Source organism: Spermophilus citellus (genome assembly GCF_964194105.1).
Source record: "Spermophilus citellus genome assembly, chromosome: 10".
Classification (NCBI taxonomy): Eukaryota; Metazoa; Chordata; class Mammalia; order Rodentia; family Sciuridae; genus Spermophilus; species Spermophilus citellus.
Genome location: NC_138197.1, coordinates 131662507 through 131680568, shown reverse-complemented (window position 1 = coordinate 131680568; position 18062 = coordinate 131662507). Strand labels below are relative to the sequence as shown.

Sequence of the window (18062 nt, the reverse complement as noted above, 5' to 3'; positions counted from 1 at the left end):
AACATCTCAACGTGTTTGTTTCCGGGTTGTTTTGGTTTGACTTTTTTAAGGCGGTGCTGGGGATCAGACCCGGAAGCGATGCCCGCCGCACCTCCTGCACCACGGAGCTTCCTCTCCAGCCAACACCTCAGCTTAGAGGGAAAACACTTCCGACGGCACGCCCAGCTTTAATGGCTCAACTCATCTTCCGAATCCGAATATAAGGAGACTGGGATGGACCACGACTTCTCAGCACTTAAAATTCAGGGAAATTAAAAGGATCAGAGAACCCCTCCCACCCCGGGGGCTTTGCAAACCTGGCCAGCGCGGCCACCGCCCCACCTGCCCCAGCACGGCCGCCCCTTCCGGTTCTGAACGCGTGGGCGCATAACCCCGCCCTCCCGGCATCCCCTGGGGCAGCCGCAGCCGGAGTGAGAAGAGACACGCCCCCCGGGGCGCGCGCGCCTACGCCAGCAGCTCCGCGGCCCCGTCGCGGACACACGCGAGCGCGCGCCCGTCGACTCACGCGGTCCTCTGGGTCCCGGCCTCGCGCGGGGCGGGGCGAAGCGGAGCCGAGCAGAGGCGGAGCGGCGGCGGCTTGGCTGGCGGGCCCGGCCCGCGGGCGGCGGCTCCACCTTTGCGCTGGCTGTGGCTCGGGCCGGGGCGCCATGGAAGCCGAGCCGGGGCCGGAGCGCGGCAGCCCGGGCCGGACACCAGAGGAAGGCGCGCGGGCCCTGGACGAGTTCGCGGCGCTGCACGGCCCGGCGCTGCGCGCCTCGGGCGTCCCGGAGCGGTACTGGGGCCGCCTGCTGCACAAGCTGGAGCACGAGGTGCGGGCCGGGCGGGGCCCCAGGCCGGGGGAACCCGGCTGCAGACGGCCCCCGTGGGGCGGCCGGGCGGAGGGCGGTGGGGCCTGGGCGCGCGGCCGCGATTAGCCGCGGGGTGGAGGGCGGATGCGCTGGGTCGCGTTGAGCGACCTAGACTCTGTCCCTCGGTGATTCAGCAGCGGCTTGGAGTTTGGGGCTAGAGCTCCAGGGAGACATACGCCTCTGTACCCCGACCCTCCAGGCCCAGGCCGGCCAGGGTGGCGCCGGGAACTTAAGGTGGACTAGGGCGTGTGTCGTGTGCCCGGCCCTCGGCAGCCCTGTGAGGAGTAGGACCCGTCGCCCCTTATACAGATGAGAAAGCTGAGGCTAGGAAGAGACCTGTCAGGCTCAAACCCAGAAGTTGCTCCCAGCCGTGAATTTGTGTAGCTTTAGCTGTTCGGTTCATAGAATTCTGTGGTGTTTCTTCATTTGGTTTGGGCACAGATCACCATAATTTTCAGAATAAGAATTGAGACTGTGGAAGATGGAGAAAGAAGGTCAAGGAAAGATGAAGGGTGTAGAGCTTTCTGGATTTTCTCCCTTTTGTGGAGTCCACTCCCGTGTGCCTGCCTCTCTAAGCCGAGACTTCAGAGGTCTCCTGCTCCTTCTGGCCCAGAGGCCAGATGGGGCCTTTTCCCCCTGGAGCCAGGCTCCTGCAGGGCTCAGCCTCTAGAACCTGGACAGGCTAAGTGGTACAGGTGACCCGCGCCAGGAACTAGGAGTCCCATGAGCCTGACTGCTGAACAGACCTTGCCCTCTCTCAGCAGTTTTTGTCCCTGAGTATTCATTCCCCCGAAAACTTATGGGTGAGCTGCCCTTTGAATTTGCCCATTTCCTGAGCTAGATATGCAACAGAATCCTCTAAAACACTGGGCAGTGCCAGCAGGCCCCAGCTCCACAGCAGCCCAAAGATCACAAAGGGAAAGGGGCAGCAGCTTAGGGCATTGCTGTGACGTTGGGTGGGTTGGGGGTGTTGGATGCGTCTTCAGCCTTTGACGTTTTCACCTCAGTGCCATCATAAGTCGAGCATCTGTGCTTGGTGGCAGTGGCACTCCTCTCAGTGCATGTGCTCTGGAACAGGATTCCCTTCCCCCATCACCCTGGCCCTTAATTCTGCCACTGTTTTCCGAGGACTTCCCAGACCTGTGATGGGGATTGAGGCAGGGAGGACCCCAATTTTTAAGGTCCTGTTGTGTTGGATGAAAGGAGGACAATGTGGCAATGCCCTGGCCCCTGCCCAGCCTGCCTCAGGAGTGGTAGACCCTCACTCGCGCAGGTCCCTCACCATGGGAGCTCTAGCCTCATGTGGTAAGCAGGAGTAGTGGGAAAGGTGCACCTGGCTGACTGGGGACCTGGTGGGGGAGGGGAGGCGAGAGCTGAGGACTAAGCCACCAGTGTCCAGTACGTAGAAGATGGTCACCAGTGTCATGTCGTTTCTTCCCTGGCCACCCTGTTGCTGTGCCCTACCCTGGGGCAGCCAGTGTTTTTCCATTGACCTCCCAAGCGTTACCAGTAGAGCTGAGTCACCAAGATGCCAGACACAAACCTGCAGCCATTGTCACAGAGTAAGACCAGGTCTGGGGTGGGAGGGAGCATGCCACAAGACCAGTAGCTGCTGCACACAAGGGCCTCATCCTGTGACCCTAGTGCAACTGCCGACTCCTGCTTGAGCTTTCCACTGGTGACCACTCCCTTTGCTGTCTCCCTAGGGGTCCCTCAAGACCTGTCAAGTGCAGGCTGTGGTCACCTCATTCCACAGCAAGGGAGAAGCCAAGCCAGAATGGGGGTGGGCCCGCTGACCCCCAGAAGGCTGGCAATGGAAGGCTGAGGATTTGGGAGTACTTAGGCGAGCGAAGCCAGGCTCCAGCCCCTGCCTTCTTAGCAGAGAGCGAGGTAGTGGCCTTCCCAGGGCTGCGGCCAGCGTTAAAGCAGGACTCAAACCTCTGCCCAGCTCTCTGGGAGCCTCTTCCAGGTGATCTGTCTGCTGGGCCCTTCCTTGCCCTTCTCCCACGGGGAGTTCTTTCCCCCACCTCCCCAGAGCCAGGTCCTTTGGAGTCCACCCCTGTGTCTTCACCCAGGAACTTCCTCAGGCTCTGCCGCTGCCCACCTGGTACTTGGATGGCCTAGCCCTTCCTCAGCTCTCAGTACCAGGCTCGTCCTCCGTGACCACGGAATGCCAGTCCCCACCAGCATCCCAATGCCGCCTGTGCCTGAGTAGCTAGTGAGCTGCCCCTGAGAGGCTAGAGGTTTCAGGGAGGACTGGAGTCAAGTCCCCCTGGGTGTCGGAACTTAATGTGTGCTGTTAGATCTGATTCCCAAAGCGGTCCTGGAAGATAGGTGGTACCCCTTCACACAAGAGGAGACTGGGTCACAGGGCATGCTGAGACCAAGTGCTCGCAAAACTGTCCTGTGGTCCAGGTTCTGTTCTAGGCCTGTTGGTGTGTGGGTCACCTAACCCTCCCGACACCCCCTTGAGGTGGTCCAGTTGTGTCTGTTGGACAGATGTGTAGGAAGTGGAAGAGCCGCCTGTGCCAGGCTGCAGAGTCTAAAGATACCACCCCCACCCCCATCACTGGCTGGTGGCAGGAGCTAGGACCAGCCTGGCTCCAGGCACAGGAGAAGAGGCCCACTCTACCCTGAGGATGGCGCATACCCCTCTGTTTCCTGCCAGCCCTGGGCTATTGGCTGGTTTGGCCGGGTGACACAGGGTCTCAGCTACTGTGGTGTGCAATGACTTCTGGTGAGAGGAAGTGCTCCCCAGCTACCAGGACCCTGACCCCCATTCACCTCCAGTGTGACCAGAGCCACCTTCTGCCCTTAGGACCTTATTTTTCCTGGAAAGCAAGAGACCTAAACTAAAGAGCATTCCCCTGTGTACATAGTCCATTTCCAAGAGTGGTGTCCCATGGGGCCAGCGCCTTGGATGATCTCAGCGTAGATGATGCCCCTGTGAAGTTCTAGGAGGCCTAGTTTCCCCACCTGCCAGGTTTTTGTGGGTAGGTCAGGTGGTATATAGGTCCTACTCCTCAGAGGAGTCAGGTTCATCCTCAAGGCCTTGATGTGGCCCTCAGCGACCCTGTGGCAGCAGTCATGACTGTGGTGAGGGTCGGGGTAGGGTCTCCTGCCCCACACTTGCTGACCCATGCTCTGGCCCCAGGTCTTCGACGCCGGGGAGATGTTCGGGATAATGCAGGTGGAGGAGGTGGAAGAGGAAGAGGATCCAGCTGCCGGGGAGGCGCGAAGGAAGCAGCCCAACCCTGGGAGTGAGCTGTGCTACAAGGTCATCGTAACCAGTGAGAGCGGGCTTCGGGCCGCAGACCCCAACAGGTAGGATCCCAGGCCCATTGGCCCCTCCACCTCCAGGGCCCAGCCCACTCTTACAAAGCTTGTACCAAATGTTGGCTGTTAGGGCAAAACTAAGTACAGACACTCTGCTTCCTGTGTGCCAAGCAGCATCTTGGTCCCAGGACAAGCCAGTGCTGTGCATGCATGGCCAGTGCTGTTCCCACGGGGCTTCACAGTAGTGTCTGTTCCAACATGGTGAAGTCCCCTGAGTGCCTGCCTGTGATCGCATCATTGTCACAGTGGCCCCCTTGCAGGGTGTAAGACTTTGGTTTTGCTGAAGCATTTGGGCATGGTCGCCCAATTGGCTGAGGCTGGGTGCTGCAGGTGCCTGCCTGTTCCTAAGCATGGCTTCTCCTTGGACCCTCTCTTGGAAACAGGAACCTCTGAGACCCAGAGCAGGGCTGGTCCTGCCCACAGCTTCCTGTCTCCCAGGGACCACACAGAGCTATCTCCTGCCAAAGTCCTTGTTGGAATCTTAAACTTGTGCTGGCCCCTAAGGCTTACAGGGTCTGTCTCCTGAGGAGCTTTTCCCACCTCTTCCACCAGCCCAGCACCCCCACCTATCATGCAGTTGGGCCCAGGCTTGCCTCCTCCCCCAGGGCAGTGCGGTGAGTCAAGCAGCCGCCTCAGCTTGGGGCGCACTCAGCCCTCGTCACACACCCCACCTGAGCAGGCCTGGGAGGGGCTGGGGATCTGGCCTGGGTTTGGAGCCTCAGGTGTAAATTTCAGCTTCAGCCTTCCCCAGTTGCCCAGCCCCAACAAGCTCCTAGGCCCTTTCTTCCTCAGCACCCATTGGGTACAACATCTTGTCATGTTGCCCAGGGTCACCCCTGCATCCATCTTCAAGGGCCTAGCTCCGCCCTATGTTTTGGAGTCTTCAAATCTCTGTCTCTGGATATGTAGCAAACCAAAAATCTAATATAAGCATAGCAAAATAGACTTTCCTGAACTTGCCCTGAACTTAAGGATCAGTGTGTTAGCTGACCCTTTCATTTTAAAGTGGGATGGATTTAGCCAGGAACAACCATGCCCATGAGCCACTTGAGTGCTTGGACCCTCCTAAACTAGTAGGGCCTCAAACCCGGGCAGCCCCGTCCTGGGGGTGGCAAGCAGGCCTGGCCTCAGACCTGCGGGGGAGCACATGCCTGCCATCTCTTGCAGGAGCTGGGAACTGTGTGCAGGGCTCACCTCTCCCTCCAGAGGCCTGGTGTGCATGGGCACATTCTGTGGGGCAGCTCCTTTGCACTCCCACTTGGCCTCCTGGTGTGGGGACCTTTGTTTTAGATGACCGCCTGCCCCTGTAGGGAGCAAGGTGGGGAGCCCAGGCCTGTCCTCCACCCACTTAGTCCAGCCATGGGACTCTTACATGAGTGACCGCTGTTGCTTTTCACCAGTACTCAGCCAAATCAAGAGTGCTGGCTATTTGGAAACTTTTTTTTTTTTTTTTTTTTTTTTTTTTGCATCGAGGATTGAACCAAGGGGCACTTAACCACTGAGCCACATCCCCATCCCTTTGTAATATATTTTATTTAGACAGGCTCTTGCTAAGTTGCTTAGGGCCTTAGAGATGGCTTTGAACTTGGGATCCTCCTGCCTCAGCCTCCCAAGCTGCTGGGATTACAGGCATGTGCCACCCCACTGGTTCCAATTAGCACATTTAATTAACAGAATGATGGGTTTCATTGTGGCATGGTTATGTACACAAATAACACTCTAGTCATCCCTTTCTCTTCCCCATCCCTGCCCTCCTATCCCCTTCCTCTCCAGTAGCCTCCCTCATGCTGGATCTCCAGACCCGTGTGGTGCTCACATCCACCTGGTCATGGGAAATGGGGAACCCCAGTGACCTGCATTAGAGCTCAGAGGAGGTGGCTAGCTGGAAGCCGTATATTGGGTGACAGAGCTGGGGTCTTGGCCAAAACCCATCCAAAACCATCCATAACCATGGTGGTGGGTTAACTGGGTCTCAGAAGAATGGGTACAGGACCTAGCCCTGGGTGTCTTCTCCCTTCTGGTCCTCCTCTTTCCCCCTTTCCCTTTTGCCGTGGCTGCTCGGCAACTCACATGTGTCTACAGCATCTTCCTCATCGACCACGCCTGGACGTGTCGCGTGGAGCATGCCCGCCAGCAGCTACAGCAGGTGCCAGGGCTGCTGCACCGCATGGCCTCCTTGATGGGCATCGAGTTTCATGGTGAGCTGCCCAGCCCGGAGGCTGTGGCCCTGGTGCTAGAAGATATGTGGAAGTTCAACCAGACCTACCAGGTGGCCCATGGGGTAAGCCAGCCACTGGGTCCCAGGGGAAGGGAGCACAGGCAGGGCCTTTGTGACCTTGGGCCATCAGGGCTGGTGGGAGCCCCCACAGTGAACAGGGGTCGGAGGTGGAGGCAGAGGGCTGCACCTGGCAGGGCTGGGTGGGCGGCCTAGGTGTGGAGGAGCTGGGCCTTCACTACCACCTGTGGCCTCTCCAGGCCCCAGCCCCTCACCACTCTTGGTTCAGGAAGTCATGCTTGCTCCTCCTCCGTGCCGCTGCCTCCAGGAAGCCTTCCCTGAACTCAGACTCCCTTCCCCACCACATGGAAAGTCCAGACTGTCTGCATGGGGATGAGCCAAGTGCCTTTTTACCACACAGGTTGTCACGCTGTGTTACATGGGCTCTGTCCTGGTCTACAAGGGCAGGGCCCCTGTCCAGGAGGGACTGAACTGTCCCTCCAGATTCAGGAGAGCTGGGCATAGGAGAAAAGTGACAACTGCAATCACTCCATGCTTCTGTGGGCCGTGGTGGGCGGGCCGGTGGAGGGCACAGGGCAGAAGGAGCAGGCGGTGGACATGTGGGTGAGGGCTGCCCTGTGCCCTGCCCACAGACAGCCGAGGAGAAGGTGCCGGTGTGGTACATCATGGACGAGTTTGGCTCGCGGATCCAGCACGCAGACGTGCCCAGCTTCGCCACGGCACCCTTCTTCTACATGCCCCAGCAAGTGGCCTACACGCTGCTGTGGCCGCTGAGGGACTTGGACACAGGCGGTAAGTCAGAGCCTCCCCACCCTGTAGGACGGGCCTCGGCCAGCCCCTTGACGCCCCCACTGATGGGCACGCGTATCTTGGCGCAGAGGAGGTGACCCGGGACTTTGCCTACGGAGAGGCAGACCCTCTGATCCGGAAATGCATGCTGCTGCCCTGGGCCCCCACCGACATGTCGGACCTCAGCTCCTCCACGCCCGAGCCGCCCGCCGAGTACTACCAGGTGTGGCCCTGCCTCCACCTCCAACCCAGGCCTGTTGGTCTGGTGGCTGCTGGAACGTTCTCCATCCGTCACCACGTTACTAAACACTGCTAGGTGCCAGGTGCCTAGCTGGTTACTGGGAGCGGGGAGGTGTTTGGGGACATCTGAGACAGGTCTCGCTGGAGCATGAGCAGCCTGCAGCCATATGCTTAAACACTAGGTGATAGGAGCTGGTCCAGATGCTGCTTGTTACCGAGGAGGCGTGGGCCTGCTCTGTCCCATGTCTCATCTGGAGAGGTTTCCCTCCTGGGCAAAAGGACATTGGGCTTCCCTGGCTGTCCTCAGGTGACTGGTTCTGGGACCCTCATGGATTCCAGAATCTCCAGGTGCTCCAGTCCCTATGTCAGGTGGTGTGGTGTTCCCGTAGAACCTACACTTGTCACCTAAGACCGGAAGTGTTGTGTGAACCCTTGTCACGTTATTAGGGACAAGGGAGAGTCCACATATTCAGGACAGATAGAAATTTTTGACTGACGACCTGTTGGTTGAATGTGAGGAAGTAGACCCAGGGATAGGAAGGGCCAACCCCATTCAACACGACGCAGCCCCTCTCCCGCACACGGCAGGCCCTTGTCACTGAAATCAAAGTGATGCTCCGACTGGGCAGCTCCCCGTCAGGCCCCACCAGGATGTCGCTAGCCCACTCGAGCATCGGGCTGGTGGCAGGAGCTCATGCAGGGGCTGTGGGTTAGGGACTAAGGGTCAGTGAGGCCCGGGGAGGCGGGTCCTATAAGAACACAGCTTCTGCCAGAGCCTCCCTCTGCCCTGTGGCCTGCCATCGTGTCCCGTCAGCTGGATCCAGCACACATGGGAGCTTGAACCTAGCACCACAGGAGCTCACTCTCCTGTGTTCCTTACAACCTTACAGTCCTGTTACATCTTCATTTTATTGAGGATGGGGAGATTGAGGCACAGAGAAATTAATTAACTTGCCAGAGGTCACATAGCTAGTGCAGAGCCTGAATCTGAAACCAAGGGCACACGTTAGCCCACAGGCAGAGGCCACAGACCTTGCCCCACTGTGTTGGAAGCTGCTGAGCCACACAGACTGTGGTGCTTGGTATCTGGAAGTCTGTGGATGGGACTGAACAGGGCAGCTGGTGTTGGAGTGGTCGCTGCTATTGGCAGGATTGGCAGGGGTGGGCCTGGGCCTGAACCTAGCAACACCTCCGTGGACACCAGTGGTGACCAAATGGCCCCTGCCAAAGGACTGCCCTTGTCTGTCCAGAGGCATGTCCATGCCCGCGGTGTGCTCAGTGAACTCGGGCCTGTGAAGCAGGGGTGCAGGGGACGAGGTGTGAGTCTGCCTTGGGGACAGTAGCGTCCTGGTCTTGGCTGTTAGTGGAAGGCAGATCTTTGCCTGGGGGCTCTGTGCTGACAGGAGCCAGGGCAGTCCCGCATCTGAGACATCCGTGCTTTCCTGCTGGACTCAGCAAGGTCGGGCCCGTGCCCAGGTTCACTCTGGGTGCTGACTGAGCAGCCCAGACCCTAGCAGCTCACAGCAGCAAACCTGTCACCTCACACAGTTCCCTTGGGCAGGAGTGGCTCAGTGCTGCTTTGCGGCCCGGGCCTCAGGTCCTCGGCATATGGGCCTCTGTGGGCTGCTGAAGCCTTGCCCCACACGGAGACCGACTTCCTTGGAGCTAGTGGCTGAGAGAAAGTGAGGCGGAGCCACGGGGCCTGTGGCCTGGCCGGAGCAGCACACTGTAGCTGCTGCCTTCCCTTCATTAGCAGTGGCTCCCCGGGTCCAGCCCACTGAGGCGATGGACCAAGCGCTGCCTTGTAAAGGGAGTGTCAGCCCCAAGCCCTCCACCTCTTTCCTGAGGCCCAGGTCTGGCTGTGACCCCCTGCCCCGCCTCCCTCCCTAGTTTGTGGGCAGGCTGTAAATCATTGCAGCATGCTTGGAACAGCCCTGCCCCCTGGAGCCCCCCAGCCCCTCCCCCTGGAGCCCCCCAGCCCCTCCTAGGACAGGCCTGCCACCCGCTTACCCCCTGTGATCTGGAGATGATACTGAGGAGGTTGAAAATGTTTGCCTTGTTCTTTTGACACCAAAGAAGAGCTGCCGGGTACCGAGGGGCCATGAGTTCCAGAATCCCAGGTGGGGATGGCCAGGGGCAGCGAGTGCCCAGCTCTGCAGGGCCCCACCTCAGGGCCGGGCTGGGAGGCACCTTCTGCTGCCTTCACTAAGGTCTGTATCTGCCTTTGGTGTGTTTCCTTCTAGGCCATTCTGGAGGAGAACAAGGAGAAACTGCCACTTGCCATCAGCCCTGCAGCCCATCCCCATGACCACGTCTTCAAGTAGGTGCCCCTTCTCTACCCTGGGGCTCCTGGGTTGCCAGCTCCATACTCCAGGCCCAGGCCCGAGGGCGCTGCCAGGCTCATGAGCCCCGAATCCTGGCAGCTTGCTGTCTGCACAGAGATCATAGAGGAGATGCAGCAGAGCAGGGAAGGCCCTAGACTCTCCCTTGGGACTCAGGATGGAAGGAGGCGTGAAAACCCTGGTGGGGTGAGGACACTACAGGCTGAAGCTGGGGCCACCACCAGTCCCGGCTCAGCCATGCAGGGGCACCCCCAGGTGTCTGCATTTGATCTTAGACCTGAACAAAGGCTGGCCACTCCCCAGAATGGGTGCCTGTGCTGACTGAGTGTGCTGGGTGCTGGAAGAGCCACCTGGGCTGCCAGGAGAGGCCCTTCCCGGGGCCTGCAGGTGTAGACTAGTGGATCATAACAACTAAGCGGGCAAGTCCAGGCTGGGCCCTGCGGATAGGTAGCCCTTCCACTTTCTCAGTCTTGGATGGCTGAGCACGCTTGTCCCTCCAGGAAGGTGGGAACAGTCACTCCGGCTTATGGGTTAGAAGCAGAAGTACAGGCACCTTGCCTACCTGGTGCTGAGCAAGGCCTGGGCAGGTCCACCTCAGTCAGGACGGATGGGTCTCTGCCTTCATGCAAACCCTTCCTGGAAACCCCCAGACACCTCCCTGGGCTGCCTAACCTGGTCCAGCCAGAAATGGACAGCACCTGCACTCTGCCCCCACAGGGCCTCCACCCCTTTCCTGAGGACAGAGGCTGCGCTGGCCTTTCCTGAGGCCCCAGTCTGGCTATGACCCCTGCCCCTCCCCTCCTTGGGGCAGAAGCACATGGAGGCCCCACTTGTGGTCCTCCTGCTCGCAGTCACTTCCACCATGTGCCCTGCCTCAGAGCCCTGCCCGCCTGGCTCCCCTGCCCTGTGCCCCTCCCACCTTCATATTCAGCCCCACCCCTTCAGTGGGCTGGGTCCACCCCTCCCCCACAGGGGCTCCAGGACTCTTGTCTTGACCCCACACTGACCTGCTTGGCCCTCAGCTTCAGAGGAGCGTTCTGGGGATATCAGCCCCTCTCGGCGGGCTCTTAGCACGTCCAGGGGAAATTGGCCCGCTCCATCCTCCTTTTCCACATGGGGGAGGCCCAGCCTTCACTCAGAAGGACTATTTCATTCTAAAGACAAACAGGAGGCAGGCCATGTGCCATCCTGCAGTGGGACGTCTCTGTCCTTCAGCAGATAGTAGAGGGAGCAGGTCTAGACTGCCCTCCCTCCCCTCCCCTCCCCAGGGTCCACACGGATGTGCAGCAGGTGCTTAGCCACCTCACCCACCCACGCTTCACCTTCACCCCGAGCGAGTCGGATGCCGACATCCTCTACCACTTCTCCCACTTCAAGGACTACAGGTGGGGTGCCCCCGGCCTCAGCGGGCTCCCGCTCCCCTCCCTCACCCACCCAAGCCCTCCTTCGCCCTGAGCCCCCCATTCCTGCTGCCATCTGCAGGAGCCTCAGCCAGGAGCGGCCGCAGGTGCTGCTGAACCAGTTCCCCTGCGAGAACCTGCTGACGGTAAAGGACTGCCTGGCTTCCATTGCACGCCGGGCAGGGGGCCCCGAGGGCCCCCCCTGGTTGCCCCGGACCTTCAACCTGCGCACGGAGCTGCCCCAGTTTGTCAGCTACTTCCAGCAGCGGGAGAGGCGGTAAGCCCCCAGATACAGAGCCTGGAAACAGGCCCCTGTGGCGTCCCATCCACACCCGGTGCCGGCGGCTCATTAGCTGAGCACCACTGAGTGCTGGTGTGTGCTGACCACAAGCACCCTCACCTCTCTAAGGCCTCTGCACCCAACCTCTGAAAGCTCCCTACTCCAGGTCCGCCGCCAGTGCCACCTCTGTGACATTCCTAGGGCCCCTTAGGAGATCCCCCTCAGTGGCCAGGGTCCTGGGGTGCTTGGCTGGGAGGGCAGGCCTCAGGGTGTAGCCTGGCCGTGCCCTCCTTGCAGGGGGGAGGACAACCACTGGATCTGCAAGCCCTGGAACCTGGCCCGCAGCCTGGACACCCACGTCACCAGGAACCTCCCCAGCATCATCCGACACCGGGAGAGCACTCCCAAGGTGGGCAGCCCGGCGGAGCTTGAGGGCTGGGACCCCTGCAGCTAGGTCCAGGTGTCGGCAGTGACTGGGGTCGCCGGGCACACAGGGATTGGAGCTGGGGCAGGGCCCTCTCGGGAGCCCCGTCCTTCCTTCCGCAGCCACTGCCAGTGCCAGTAGGGGAGGGCCAGTGTGGCACTCCAGGTGGGAGCAGCGGAGACCCTCAGTTAGAACTGTCCAGTGTAGCCAGCCACAGCCAGGCGCAGTGGCACACTGTAATCCCAGCAGCTCAGGAGGCTGAGGCAGGAGGAACGCGAGTTCAGAGAACTTGCTGTGCCACGTAGTGTGACAGCCCAGCAGGAGCAGTGGCCAAACATGGAGCCCCTGGGCCTGTGGTGGCCTCCAGAGGCAGCACAGGGGAGTCACAGGACTGGAGACTCATCCAGGCTGTGGCTGCTGTGGTGGGTCATACATGTGGCCAGGGCTGGAAGGAGGGGGCTGGAAGGCCCACAGTGGCAGCTTGGGACAGTGGGACAGCATGGTAGAGTCTGGGGGAGGATCTGTATTGTTTCAAACGCTGAAACAGTTTTTTTCCTTCAACTAAAGTCGAGATGAACATGGAGACACTAGCTGCTGGCTAGAACAGGGTTTGCAAGGCAGATGTGGGGTAAAGTGTCACTATGACTGGCCTTGGGTGCCAGGTGCAGGGGCCCTCAGTGGGCAGATGGAGGAGCTCGCCCACGGGTGCAGGAGCTCAGCGTACTGCATCCCACCCAGGGGAGGTAAGAGTGGTCAGCGAGCCGGCATCTGTGTCCTCCAGGTGGTATCCAAGTATATCGAAAGCCCGGTCCTGTTCCTTAGAGAAGACGTGGGCAGCGTCAAGTTCGACGTCCGCTATGTGGTGCTGCTGCGCTCTGTGAAGCCGCTGCAGCTGTTCGCCTATGACGTGTTCTGGCTACGCTTCTCCAACCGGTAATGGGCTGGCTGGTGGGGGCCAGTGGGGTCTGGGCCCGGGACCTCCCTTTATGGTGGGTCACAAAGCCTGTGCTGGGACTCCCCACACCCACCCAGCCAGCAGCCCCTGGGTATCGGGTGGTGATGACGCACCTTGGTCCTCCTGAGTGACCATGCCTTGGCTGTGACCTGTGACAGGTGACAGCGGGAGAGCCAGGGTGCGTCACAGGGAATCTTCACATCATGCTGCCCACCAGCCCCCACCCACTGGTGAGACAGGTGCAGAACTGGGGGCCACTGGGGAGCCTGCGCGCTGGGAGCCCACAAGCCGGCCTGTCTGCTTGTCCCCCAGGCCCTTCTCCCTTGACGACCTTGACGACTATGAGAAACACTTCACCGTCATGAACTACGACCCAGACGTGGTGCTGAAGCAGGTGGGGCAGCCGTGAGGCACCTGCAGGGTTCCTGTGTCCCCTCAGGGTGTCCTGTTCTCCCTGCCACCTGAAGTGCACTGTGCCTGAGGATGTGGGGGCAGGCGGGTGGCCTGTCCCAAGGCCGGTCACAGCAGAGTGGGGCTCAGCAGGCTCCCCCCGGGAAGCTGCCTCACTTGGGAAGACACAGCTGTCCCTTCAGCACTCTGAGCACAGGAATGGAGGGGGCCACAGAGGTGCCTGTTGCCTGGCCCCACAGGAGACAGGGCAGCCCCTGCCCCGTGCCCATCTGGCCCTGCCCCTGCCAGCCAGTGGCCCTACCTGGAGCCACATCTCCCATCCTCCCTGTGCGTCTGTCCCTCCTGGCACACGGTACATGGCAGTGGGGCTGGGGGTGCTGGCAGGAGGCCTCAGGCGGTGCACCTGAGCCAGGCAGGCACAGCCTGGGCAGAGCTCGGGTCCTCGGAGGAGGAAAGGAGGACCAGGCCACGGCATTCACTGCCCCAAAGCTCTCTGCCCTGCCGGCTGGTTGGCAAGGGTTGAAGACAAGCCGTCAGGCGCCCCAGCTGGCCCGCCTGCTCCCTCTCCTAAGGCATGACCACTGTCCAGGCACACCTGGACTCCTCAGCATGTGCTCGAGCACGCCCCCCACATCTCTGCCACCAAGCGCCATGCTCCTGGATGGGCTTCACCAAGTGCAGCCCCAGGGCACCCTGTGGCTTCCTAATTCCCACAGTTATTCACCCGAGCCAAGTGGGGCATTCTTGGAGGCATCCTGCTGACCCTGCCTGGGAGGGACCTGGAGAACGGGAGCTGCTGGGTAGCAGTGCTGGGCTCATGCACACCCGGCCAGGGCCATGTGGTCCTGCTGCCGCTTGTCCCTCTTTCGTCCTTGGTCACGTTGAAGGCCAGCACCCAGAACAGCCATGAGGGCCCCAAAACGTCGTTGGTGCCGAGTCCCTTCTCTGCATTGTGAGGGGGTCATCTCCAGAAGCCCTGTCCACGTGCTGGGCTTCCTTGGGGCTCGCCCTGTCTTGCCCTTCTCTGGAAGAAATCCAAGCCAGCTTATTCAGGCCCCTCTTGGGGTAGAGTCTTGGTCTGGTGGAGATCTCGCTGTTTTTCATTAGTGCAGGGACACAGGTAGGGCCCTGAAGACCAGGCTCTGTCAGGTGGGCTGTCCTGGTCTGGGTGCTGAGCTGCCCTGACTCAGCCTCCCGACGGCCTTGAGATCAGCTTGCTGTGTAGGTGTATTCCCCATCACAGGAGGAGAGAGGCTCGGAGGTTGACATGCTTTGCCAGAGTTTAAACCCAGTCTCTTTTCCCCTTTGTAACCTGGGGGGCTTGGGCCACATGCTGTCCTGCAGTGCTGTCCTCCTATTGCCCCAGCAAAGCAAGAGTGACCGCCTGGCCCTGTGTGTTGCAGGTACACTACAATGAGTTCATTCCTGAGTTTGAGAAGCAATACCCAGAGTTCCCCTGGAGTGGTGTCCAGGTGAGTCCCAAGCTCCACTAGGGGCAGGGCCAGGCTGCACACCTGCAGGAACCACCCCTCACACTCTGGGACTGGGTGGCTCTGAGCACGTGGGTCAGCTAGAGGGCAACAGGTTCCATCTGCTCCAGTGACCTGAGTCAGGACCTGACTGGAGACAGGCTGAGCCTGTGAGTCCCTGGTGAGCCACGGGGGTGCTAGGGCAGGAGATGGGGCAGGTTTGCTGAAAGTGGACCTGGGGGCTGAGGTATAGCTCTGGGGTAGGACATTTGCCTGGAATGTGCAAGTTCCTGGGTTTGATCCCCGACACCAGAAATAAAGTAGACTCCCAGAGAAGGGAAAATGTCAGGTAGAGGTGACATGGATAGGTCTAGAGACAAAGGGTGTAGGGGAGGTTGACTTGGGCCATTTCAGGGCTAGGGTTCAGGCAGGGATACTGAATTGAGGCAGCTCTGGGAGGCCAGTCCCGGCATTAGGACCAACAGGTCCCTTGACTCACCCTCCCTGACCTTAGGCTGAGATCTTCCGGGCCATCACGGAGCTGTTCCAGGTGGCATGTGCCAAGCCACCACCCCAGGGCCTTTGCAACTACCCCGCATCCCGGGCCGTGTATGCCGTTGACCTCATGCTGAAGTGGGACAGCCGCCCTGATGGTGAGGGACCGCCCAGGCGCCCTGAGCTGGAATGAGCCAGGAGGTCTAGACTGAGGGGCCTGGCCCTCTGGAGGGGGGACACCTGCCATGCAGAGGGCACAGGGAGACTGGCAGAGGGAGCCCCTGTCTCCCTGGCCCCAGCCAGGCCCTCTTGGTGACAGCCCACCCTGCCAGCTCTGCCTCCTCTTCCCCTCTGGGCTGAACTCAGCGTCTGCCCTTGCTGTGATGCACTCTCGTCCCTGGGGCTACGGTCTGCTCCTGCCTGGCCATGGGGGGCAGGTGGCAGTCCAGGCCAGCCTGCAGAACCAGGAGACTTATTTCCAGGTCCCCATCCCCTAGCCCCCTACAACCTTCTCACCTGCTTCCCTCATCCCCAGGAAAACGGGTGATGCAGCCCCAGATCCTGGAGGTGAACTTCAACCCAGACTGTGAGCGAGCCTGCAGGTACCACCCCAGCTTCTTCAACGATGTCTTCAGCACCCTGTTTCTGGACCAGCCCAGCGATTGCCATGTCACCCGCCTTATCTAGGGCCTCCCACCTGTTCTTGCTGGCCAGGTTGGTGCCTCAGTTCTCTGAGCTCCTCCTGCCAAGACCCTGACCTGCCACCTCCTCTTCTTCAGTCCCTGACCAAGTCATAGCCTCAGCCCAAATCCTCTGCCTTCCCGGCCCTGTCCCTGTATCACCCGCTGGGATTGAGGGTCCTCCTCTCTGCTGTGGGTCAGTGAGGACACCACTGGGGCCAAGTGGTACCCCAGCCCCCTCTACACCCCCCACCACCGACTGCGTGAGTCCCCAACTTTACCAAGGGCTTTTTCCTGGCACCAGGAGTCTGGATCCTGGGCTGCTGTTTCCAGAGGTTAGGGGACAAGGGTTCCTTAGAAATGGGGCTCTGAGGGAAGTGTTTGGGAACTCTGCATAGAATGAGGCCTCGTTGGGTCTCTTTCCACAGTGTGCCCTCTTGCCTCATGGCTCCCATAAGCGGGGTGACAGATGCCCCAGAAACCCTGGCCACCAGCCACACTCCAGCCCCCACCAGCAGACCTCTGCCCACGGCCAGGCAGGAGGGCTGGCTTCTCCCTTCTCATGTTTGAGAGTGGCCTGTCCTCTGGAAAGTTGGCCTACTCGTTCCCACCAGAGCCACATGCTCACCAGGCACCTCGCCACCCTCTGAGATGGGCTGAGGTGCTCTGGAGAGGGTCTCAAGGATGAGTGTGGGTGGCAGAGCACCAGGCAGGAGTAGCTGAGAAATGGCCGTGGCTAGCAAGGTGATTCCAAGGAGGACCTCAGTTCAAGACAGGTGCTGTTGTCACTAAGGTCCAGAGTCAAAGTGTGGGCATTTTGTTTTTTAACTTATGGGAAGAAAATGTAAAATTTTAGTTCTTTCCTAATTTTTTTCTGGAATTTTGGTCACGTGCCAGTGTTCCTTTGTTTCATGGTCTTGAAGTGTTGTTCTGTGGTCCTGAGGATGGAACCCAGGGCTTCTCACTTGCTAGACAAGTGCTGTACCACTGAGCTACATTCCCAGCCCTTTTTTATTTTGGGACAGGATCTCACTAAGTTGCTCAGGCTGGCCTTGAACTTGTGATTCTCCTGCCTCAGCCACTCAGTAGCTGGATCACAAGTGTGTGCCCAGCAGCTGCCAATGGTTCTGGTGTAGCTGCAGTGCAGTGGGCAAGTCTCTGTCCAGGTAGGCAAGAGCTGCTTCCAGAACTTTCCAGCACACAGGAGGACAGGACAGGGATCGTGGTGTCTGTATCATTTTTGAAGCTAAAAGCAATTCTTTTCATAACAAAACTGGGTGTGACTCTGCCCACAATCTGTCTCCAGGCACATGGACCACCTCTTTGACTCGCCTCACCCTTTAGCTGGACATGGCCCTCCCTCCGCCCAGCAGGGCCATGGCTGTGGAGGGCAGGATTGATGCCACCTCTGGTTTCCTCACCTGGAGGGTGGGCTGCTAGCCTCCCAGCTCTCACCCTGCTTAATTTGTACTGCAATAAAGTATGACTTCTTTGATGGCTGCTGCTTTCTCTGGGGTCCTGGAAGCACAGGCCTAAGCTGGTGTGGCAGCTGTGTCCCCTAGAGTCAAGACTGTAACAGGGTGTGGGTGAAGCTATGACTGCGTCCAGACCTCTGGGTCCTAACAGGTGGCACTCTTGCTGGCTCCGGGTTCGCCTAAAACCTGTGGCACAGTGGGCAGGGGTGGTCACTGAAATCAGGTCCATGTGTCCCCTGAGAAATAGTGACCAGGCATGCTTTTCTGTTTCTAGATGTCTATGCAAACAACCCCCAAGCAAGGCCACCAGCAGGGACTCCATGTCCCAGCTGAGGCACTGCCATGGAGAAGATGCTGGTCCCACAGAATGCTTTCTCCTGGTGCTCAGTGGCACCCTAGTCACCCTTTTTTAGGAATTCGTTGAGGGCCAGAATATGTCAGTGCTGAGCACATGGAGTTGCTGGAGAGGCCTGGTAGTGGTGGCCTGTACCGCAGACCTTCAGGGCGGTACCGAGGAAGTCCCAGAGGCCCCTCTGCATGCTATTGGTGGAGTCAGCATGGTGGCGCCCTGGTTGTGTGGGATGCCCACCTGTGGTGACTCTCCCAACAAGGGTGCCGTCCACAGTAGTACAGCAGAGGCCTGTCACCCTAGTCTGGAGTACCTGACCACAGTGTCTGATGG

The 18062-nt window shown here is 59.7% G+C and overlaps 1 protein-coding gene across 1 annotated transcript; it reads left to right on the top strand.

The window, feature by feature from the left end:
- The first annotated feature begins 519 nt into the window (after positions 1-519).
- TTLL12 (tubulin tyrosine ligase like 12) lies at positions 520-16204 on the top strand. The gene is made up of 14 exons (XM_081309229.1): positions 520-809; positions 4003-4172; positions 6267-6465; positions 7053-7212; positions 7299-7432; positions 9693-9769; positions 11060-11176; positions 11274-11468; positions 11769-11880; positions 12677-12828; positions 13163-13244; positions 14665-14733; positions 15245-15383; positions 15761-16204. The coding sequence occupies exons 1-14, from the start codon at positions 648-650 to the stop codon at positions 15910-15912; spliced, it is 1920 nt and encodes a 639-aa protein (XP_081165355.1). The 5' UTR covers positions 520-647; the 3' UTR covers positions 15913-16204.
- The last annotated feature ends 1858 nt before the right edge of the window (positions 16205-18062 follow it).